The 9,398-nt window shown below is 45.4% G+C and overlaps 1 protein-coding gene across 1 annotated transcript in view; it reads right to left on the reverse strand.

The window, feature by feature from the left end:
* Positions 1–6,996: 6,996 nt before the first annotated feature.
* The window catches only part of GPT2 (glutamic pyruvate transaminase (alanine aminotransferase) 2), a 49,720-nt gene continuing 47,318 nt past the window's right edge, over positions 6,997–9,398 (reverse strand). Inside the window, exons 10-11 of the mRNA XM_006887818.1 lie at positions 8,072–8,184; positions 6,997–7,087 (exon numbers count right to left, since the gene is read on the reverse strand). Of these exons, the coding sequence (XP_006887880.1) occupies positions 6,997–7,087; positions 8,072–8,184 (204 nt within the window). The remainder of the gene's footprint in view (positions 7,088–8,071; positions 8,185–9,398) is intronic.

Below are 9,398 nucleotides of genomic sequence, written 5' to 3' on the forward strand. Positions count from 1 at the left end.
CCATCTCATTTTTCTCTTTGCAATCTAGTGAAAGAGTCCAATTAAGCTCTCATGGCCCGGGAAATTCTGGTTGCACTTCATATTTGTTTGTTATTTTGACAGGGCATAAGATATTCAGCACTCCTCTCCAATACAGAAATTCAAATCCTTCAACTCTTCCATCATCTTTATTATCTACCTCTCAGACACATAGTAAGTAAATGGAAAGCCTGTAGCCTGAATCTGACACACCTTAGTCTTTAGACTGACATCATTGTTCATCAGGACTTTGGAGAGCTTCCTGACAGCAGATTCATGCTGTGTTGTTATTGTATGCCATGGAGTGGGAATAGCCCCATAGCTGACCCTCCAGCAGGTTTTCAGAGGCAATAAATTGCACAGGAGGAGACTGCCCATCTGTCTCCCTCAGAGACTATGAACTATTGAACTATGCACTTTTGGGATTGCAGCACAGCCTTTAAACATTAGACCTCCCTTCCCAAAGCTACAGGCTTCCTGATCTGACTGCTGGTATCAAGGGTGTTGTTGACTATGGATCCAAATAAGATGAAATCTCTGCCAATTTCAGTCTTTTCTCCCTCTATTATGATGTTGCCTCTTGGTCCAGTGGTTAGGATTTTTGTTTTCTTGACACTGAGATGTAATCCATATTTAAGGCTGCAGTCCTTTAATGGGTGAGAATTGGCACTAAAAAAAAAGGTAATCTTTACTCACGGAACTTCTGTAGGTGACTAGCTCCCTCTAGTGTTCAAATATTTTACTATCTGAAAATTTCCCCTTCAAGGCCTTTGAGGGAAATCAGGACTGAGCACTAATAGCCAAAACAATGATGTCTGTTGGGAGATTGTTTATATTTGTGGTAAATGAGACGTTCAACTAACATAATATTTTGTTACTAATGTACTGCTGCTTGCAAGCTGTTAAGACCTCAGATACTACTACTGACTTTAATGGGACACAGAACAGACTTCATGAGCCATATGATGCCAATGGACTTTAGTTGTTGGATGTAGCTTCTTCATCTGACTAACACACTTTGAGCATGTTGCAAGGAGGACCCAGTCCTTGGAGTGGGACATCATGATTGGAAGGGTGGAGGGAAAGTACAAGAGAGGAAGACCCTGGATGAGATGGATTTGACTCTGTGACTGGGGTAATGAGGACAGATGTGTCAATCAGGTTAACAAGGGACAGAGCAGGGTTCAGAGCTGTTGTACACAGGGTCACTATGTGTCGCAAATGACTCGATGGCACATAGCAACAACCTCCAATTTGTCAGTCTAGTCCATGCCCTGGACTAACAAAGACACCATTTCTAGTCTGGCCCACTAGTCCAGGCTCCTCTCAGGCGAGGAGGCCAAGTTTGTTTTCTTTAACAAACACAGCATGCATGTTTATGATATTTGTGTGCCTCTGTTTTCTGGTTTGCTCTTATAGGTATAGTCTATCAGGTTTACTGTAATAGGGTGAATTACACGTTGCTGTGATGCTGGAAGATAAGCCAGCATCAAATACCAGTGGGGTCAATTATGGTGGGCAGGGTCCAGTGGAGCTTCCAGACTAAGACAAAGACAGACTATGAAACAAGATTGATCATCAACTGCTGAAATAAAAGGCTTTCAAAAAATCCCGTTAATAACAAAGAAATGTTGTTACCTATGCACTGGAAGGAGATAGTGTAAGGCACTAAGAAAGAAACAGCTGCGAACATCCAGTAATAACTGGAACATAGAAGGTATGAAGAATTCGTCTAGGAGAACAGTAAGTTGGAAAAATGAAGTGGAATGCACAGAGACAGACATCGAAGGCATTAGTAACTGAGATGCAGTGGTATTGGTCACCAACAGTCATATGATCTATTATGCTAGGAATGACAGACACATTGAAGAGAAATGGCGTTGCAGTCACAGTTAAAAAGAACACTTCAAGATCTGTCTTATCTGTATTATGCTGTATGTGACAGAATATTATCCATAGGCATATAAGGAAGATCTGTTAATACAATTGTTATTCAAATATACACACCAAAGCCACAGATGAAGAAACTGAGTACTTCTACCAACTTTTGCATTTGGAGGTGATCATATATGACCACGGTAGACAACACTGGAATCAGACTGACTGCGTCTGTGGAAAAACATGTTGAAGCAGCTCAATAGAAGCAGTCAAAACAAGACTAAGGGCTTATCATCAATTACTCATGTCCAAGTTCAAACTGATGTTGAAGAAAATGGTAACAAATCCACAAAATCAAAAGGCACACAAATATCATAAACATACATGCTGTGTTTGTTATAGAAAACAAGCTTGGACCCAACAATAATAACTGACTACTGGAAAGCAAAAGTTGGAAACTAGAAACTTGGTAACAGAAATGAGGCTGGAGATGGAATGACAGAATGTTGTACAATGAGCAACTTATTAATTGCAAATACCTTAAAAAACCCATCAGTGCTAGTAGTCATAGCAGTGACCACATGAACTTCACCTGGTAGACAACACTGGAATCAGAATGACTGCATCTGTGGAAAGACATGTTGAAGAAGCTCAATAGAAGCAGTCAAAACAAGACTAAGGGCTTATCAATTACTCATGTCCAAGTTCAAACTGATGTTGAAGAAAATGGTAACAAATCCACAACAACCAGTATGAAACCATGAGTCTATTGTGTTTAAAAACCGTCTTAAGAGTCGATACACTGAACAGTAATGACTGGAGACAAGCTGTGAGATGACATCAAGGATATCATTCATGAAGCAAGCAGTCATTACAGAGAAAAGACCAAAAAATATATCCTAAGAGACTCTGAAATTTGCAATAACATTTAGAGAAGCTAAAACAAAGGGAAGAAAAACTGAAGTAAGGAAGATGACCAGATGGCAAAGGGTAACTTGAGAAGAGAAAGCAAAGTATTCTACTAGGCAAAGGAGTTAGAAAACCAAAAGGGAAAGCAAGCTCAATATTTCTCAGGTTGAAAGTGCTGAAGAACAAATTCAATCCTCAAGTTAAAATACTGAAGAATTCTGCGGGCAAAATCTTGAATGACATGTGGCCTGAATCATCAGAAGAAAATGGAAGGAATACATAGTCACTGTACCAAAAAGAATTGGTTTTCATTAAACCAGTTCAGGAAGTAGCATGTGATCATGAATCAGTGACAATGAAGACAGAAATTCAAGTTGCTCTAAAGGCACTGGAATAATAAGGACCCAGGAATTTATGGAATACCAATTGATATGTTTTGCCATGCCTGGACACACGTATTCGTTTATGCCAAATTTGGAATACACCTACTTGATCAGCTGGCTGCAAGAGAGCCGTACTTGTTTCCATTAAAAAAAAAAAAGATGATCTAACCAAATGTGCAAATTATTGAATATCATATGCAAGTAAAATCTTGTTGAAGATTATTCAATAATGGCTGGGACAACACATTGACAGGGAACATCCAGAAATTCAAGTTGGAGAAAAGGCCATGGAACTAGGGATGCCATTGCTGATGTCAGATAGCTGTTGGTTGAAAGCAGAGAATACCAGGTATCTATCTATCTATCCATCCATCCATCCACTTGTGTTTTATTGACTATGCAAAGGCATCTGACTGTGTGGACCATAACAAATTACTGTTAACACTGAGAATAACTGGAATTCCACAACACTTACTTGTGCTCATGGTAAAACTATACCTAGATCAAGAAGCAGTGGTCTGAACAGAGTAAGGGAACACTGCAGTTTCAAATAAGGAGAAGTATGCATCAGAGTTGACGTATTTCTCCATACCTATTAACTCTGTACGCTGAGCAAATCGTGTGAATTCAAGACGCTGGACGACATGAAGAAGAGTGCGGCATCAGAATTGGAGGAAGACTCATCAACAACTTTCTTGCAAAAAATGAAGAGAACTCAAAGCACCTGATGCAGGTCTGACTACAGCCTTTAATATAGATTATTATATCTCAACACTAGGAAAAGAAAATGCTTCACCACCGGACCAATAGACAACATCATGATAGATGGAGATAGATTTAAGTTGTCAGTGATTTAATTTTGCTTAGATGCACAACCAACACGGCAGTCAAGAAACAAAAGATGTGCTGCCCTGGGAAAATCTGCTGTCAAGGACTTTTCCCAAGTGCTAAAGAGCAATGATGTCAGACTTAGGTGTGCCTGATCCAAGCCATGGTATTTACACTCGTTTCTTACACACCTGAAAGTTGGACAATGAATAACGATGACAGCATTGATATCTTTGAATTGTGGTGTTGGAGAAGAGCCCTGAACATCCCATGGACTGCTAAAAGAATAAAGAAGCCTTTCTTGGCGGAAGTGCAACCAGGGTGTTCCTTGGAGGCAAGGATGGTAAAATTTCATCTCACACACTTCGGGCATGTTGTCAAGAGGGGCCAGTCCTAGGAAAAAGACATCATGCTGAGAAAAGTGGCAGGTCAGAGAAAGAACAAGGGGAACTATAAGGTCTATGGTCCAAGTTAATAGACTTCGAAAGGGAATAATATTTCTCATTCTTGTGCTTGGGTGGCAAACTTGAGTGGTGCAAATGGTTAATGCCTGGCTGCTGATAATGAGAGAGTGGAGGTTTCAGTCTTCCTGCAGAAGGAAGGCCTGGTGATGTGCAAAACCCACCTTTGAAGACCGTGTGGGCACAGTTCCTCTGGCACACCTGGTGTCACTATGAGCTGGCACTGACTAGATGGTAACTGGGTGTGGATGCTACACAGAGACTAAAATATTACAAAGAATGAACCTTTACAATTAGTGATGACCCCCAGACTTAGATGACAAAGAGAGTTACACACAGTCACCATTTTGGACACGTATTTTATTGTTTAGAAATTTCCTGTAGAGTTATCATTTAAGTACCTTCGTCGGGAAACGCCTGTGAGAACCCAGTCTAGGAAATAGCCACAGGCAGGCACCGCCCACACCCAGGTCCACATAGGGGATGAAAAACATCCCAGGTGCAGGTTCAGAGTGTAGCCCTAAACAGCAATGGACTTTCTCTGGCAGTGCCCCCCAAAAGGCAAGGCACCGGAATAGAACCTGCATGGAGAAAAGCCAATCTACGGAGATCTGTGTTCCAACCTGAAGTCAACTACATATGTAGATGACCTTTCATGTCTTTCTTTTAAAGCAGACAGCATGTACATGACATCTTTTTAAAAAAATCTTGTAAAGGTTGCAAAATGTTGAGGGGTTTATTTATAATCTGAAGAGAATTATTAAAAACTATTGGACTTGTTAAGACTACAAATACTAATCCCTCATCTCCCCATGAAAAAGCAATTGTTACAAAAATATAAAAAATATACCAGCCTCTGCCACTGAACCTTTCTGCTCACGGAGAATACAGTCAAGTGGACCGCTACCCTTTCTAAGCAAGGAAACCAGAAATTGCGTGACTCTGGGCCACATTCTGGTTTGTATGCTTATGCAACAAGTGAAAAGTGCAATTTTTTTCTGTTTTGTAAGGAACAGAAATTTCAAAAGATTCCCTTTTATTATTTGAAAGTGGTTCCTTTCTTCTCAGGGACGGCAATGGGTAGTAAGACTTCCGAGTGTGGTTTTGTTTTTTTTTTTTTCTGTCGTAATCCCCTGCGTGCACGCAGTGTGGAGATTCTAGCTTCGAAGCTGCTTTCAGACCTCACTCCTCTGGCCTCTTCAGCATTCTGTCTAGTTCCTTCAGTTCCATTCTGGGGCCATGCTCCTGAGCTGGCCTTGACTTCCCTAACTGCTCACGGGCCAAGATGATAAGGCAGAAACACTCTCGATGGAGGAGAAGGTACAGAGCCTGCTCTACTGCTCGGAGTAGCTTTCCTAGAGTCTGGGCTGGACCCAGGGTTACCAATGCCAGGGGGAAGCCAAGTGGCTGGCCAGCTGGCGGGCTGAAAAGATCATGGTTGTAGTGGGATATGGTGCTCGGGCAGTCAGCAGCAAAATACCTTGCATTAAAGGATTTCTTGACATTTTTGATCAGCCTCTACAGCAGCCAAGCTTCCGGGTTCTTTGACCAGTTGAGAGCTAAGAAATGGACTAAACTCAGTTGGAAACTGCTGGGGACACCTTCAGCCTTTTGTTGTCCGCGCTGCTGCCAGTAGGGGGCAGTATTTGTAAAGGCTCCCTCAAGCCCTGAGGAAAGACTTCTCCCCAAGTGGGGCTCCCCACATCATTGGGGTATTTCTGGGCATGCACTCCGTGTCCCGAGAGACCCCTCAGTTGGGAGTCTCAGCTGAAGCATTTCCCAATGAATGCTTTATACCTAAAGCCCTCTCTCTATCTGCTGGCGAGCTCCCAAATGGAATCAGGGCCTTGACTTGGAGCCTGGCTTCCCCCTGCAGGATCCTCTGATTTTGGCTGCAGGCCCCAGTGCCTGCCACAAAGCAGCCAGGCATCTCGCCCAAGTCCGTTCCCCACAGCCCTCACCGTTCTCGGCTGCCTCAGCTCAGCTCAGATCCCGTCTGAGCCTCCAATGGACGCCTAGGCTCTATGGTCTCAGTCCTTCAGGACGAGAGCCGCACTGAGGGTTTTAATTCCCAGGTGAGTGAGGCTGGCGAGTTGGGACTTTGCAGTCCTCACCACAGTTAAGTCGGACATTGCATTTCCCCAGCACCTGCTGGATTTGCCCCTCGCCCAACACACCTAATTACTGAAACCCCTAAAAGGACTTCTTGAAAGCAACAGAGTCCAAGAACCCGGGCCACATCGGCATGGCGAGTCGTCTTCTACTTTGGCTGCATCAAAAAACAAAACAAAACAAAGAAACAAAAATCCAAAACCCACTGGAGTTGCCAGCATGTCACACATTCACATTTGCTCAGAAGAGAGGTGCTCCCGACCACAAGGCACAAAGAAAGAAGTCTCCTGGGGTAAAACGATGATGAGCTCGACCAGTGACCCCGCGAGGCCCGAGGCAGCGTCCCTGGCGGAGGTGGCCACAGAAGGCAGGCCCGAGCGAGGCTGCCGTCTGGGGCCCTGCGCGCCTCACGCGAACGTCTCCAGGAACTTTATGTGGAAATCTTTCACTTTTTCTAAAACTGTCTTCAGCTTCTCCACTGGAGGCAGAATGGTCATTCTGTCAGGAAAGAGAACTCTGGTCAGCTTGGACACGAGCTGTTCTAGAAGAATCCAGCTGTCTGTTCTTTGGTTTAAAGAGGAGAGAAGGACAGTGGGAGATGTTCCGTGGGGAGGGACGGAGCCTGTTGTGTGGGTGGCCCCTTGCACTTGTTAAATCACTTTTTGAACGAGATGAAGTGAGTGGGACTCAGGATGGAAAAGGTGAACCAGTCACAACCATTTGGCCGAGGGACTCTGTCCACGACCTTGGGCGTTAGGTGCTAAGCCCCTGACATTTCTTTTTTTAGCATCTATTTCTGGAGACATCTGAGTGACGCATGAGAAGGTGCTGCTCTGAATATAATACAGGGTGCTGTGGTCTGAGGGCAGTCGTGCTGCTGACCCAAAGGGGGCACCTCTCTGGGGGTTCGAATCCACAAGCCCCTCTTATGAGAGAAAGATGTGTAGTCTCCTCCGCTGGAGGGTCAACAAGGAGCCTTTGCCGACCCTCCAGCAGGGAGAGAGTGAGGAAGCCAGTAATAAGGCTGTGATTCCTCCTGCCCCGTTCTGGGAGCCGCATTCCCATCTGCTCAGTCAGGGTTAAGGAGCCAGAGAGCAAAGGGCTCTGGGAAAAGAACGGCAGCGGTGGTGGCTCCGCAGGCTCTGGGCCCAGAGAGGAGAGGTTGTGGTGCCACCGGCTCCAGGGGGTCCCTGCTCCCGCCATGTGCACAGTGTGTGCTTCTCTTAGGGCGTCTGAAAGGGACAGGCCCTCACAAGGTGACATGAAGCATGGGGACAGTGGTGTGGACTGAGAATGGTCAAGGGGAGGCTTTTAGGGCAGAGGAGCTCTGAACTTGGCTTAGAATGGATGTTGCTGGGGTGAGGGTTCCACACATCTCAGCCTTCAAAGCCAGCTCTGTGCTTATTAAGAAGCCCCAATTTCCCAAGACAAAGCGAGGTCTGCCTCTCCACCCCGCCCTGGGGCACAGAGAGGGAGTGGTACCTGAAGTGGTAGGTGCCTTCTCGTTGACCGAAACCGCTCCCAGGCACCACGCAGATGCCAGTCTCCTCGAGCAGTTTCATGCAGTAGAACATGTCTGGGGCCATCTTGTGAGCCTGCAGGGACAAGACGGGACTTAGGATTCATTTCTGGCTTTGTAACGCACCCATCACTGCAAACTCCACGTCAAACACGATCTGAACAGCAGGGCCCTCTGCTCTCAGCTTCCTGCACGGAAATGTCTGTCTGCTGCCACAGGCTGCTTGGGGACAGCTATGGGCCCTGATCCTTCTACTCTTCACCTCCAGCGCCAGCCTCTCTCTTTCCTCTCCCATCACAGGCCAACAGGCATGGCCCCCCCGGTGCCAAATCACACAGGACTCTGAAAAGGGGGCCCTCCCACCTGAGCCCGGTCCTGGTAAACAGTGTCACTCACACACCAGTTTGGGGACCAACTGCACATGGTTACCATGCTGAACGGCTAACTGAAAGGCTGGTGGTTAGAATCCATCCAGAGGTGACTCAAAAGAAAGCCTGGCGATTGACTGTCCAAAGCTCAGCCATGCAAAGCCTTATGGAGCCCACTTCTACTCTGACAGATGGGGTTGGCACCATGCGTCAGGGTCCTCTCAATGGCAACAGGTGGCAGTGGGGGGAAGAGGTGCTTGTTAAACCTCAATCCTCAGACTCCAGCACCAGAGACTTGACTGAGGGCCTGGGAGAGCCCAGAGCTGGAACGAGTCAATGTATTCAGAGGGTAACTCCATATGACCCAGCTATTCCACTACTAGAAATACACCCCAAGGACATGAGACCTGAGACACAAATGGAGATCTGTACAGCAATGTTCATAGCAGCATTATTCACCATCACAAGAACATGGAAACAGCCCAAATGTCCAACCACAACCAAATGGATTGAGAAATTGTGGTACATTCACACAACGCAATACTATGTAGCACTCAGGAGCAAAGATTTTGAAAACTGCTACATAACTTGGGAGAGAACAGAGCATTATACTGAGTGAACTAATAACTCAGTCTCATCAGGACAAATACTGCCTACGACAGTTATTGTAAAAATAGAAGGGTAACTAGCAAAACATATATGGGAATCCAAAGCGGGAGAGGAGTGGGCGTAGAGGGGTAAGAATAGGTGGGGTGAAATCAGAGTTATATAATTTGGTGTGTGGAGGGAGGCAGGTGAAGGAAATGGGAAAGATCTGGCGGAGACCTGAAAAGACAGGGTAATGGTGGGCATAGTCCAACGGTGATTAATTTCATAAAACATAATGAATGGGTCGTCCCCTTTTCCTTATGAATCAGGGTGA

The sequence above is a fragment of the Elephantulus edwardii genome, unplaced genomic scaffold, assembly GCF_000299155.1.
Source record: "Elephantulus edwardii isolate Elephantulus edwardi_28Jun2011 unplaced genomic scaffold, EleEdw1.0 scaffold00062, whole genome shotgun sequence".
In the NCBI taxonomy this organism is placed as follows: Eukaryota; Metazoa; Chordata; class Mammalia; order Macroscelidea; family Macroscelididae; genus Elephantulus; species Elephantulus edwardii.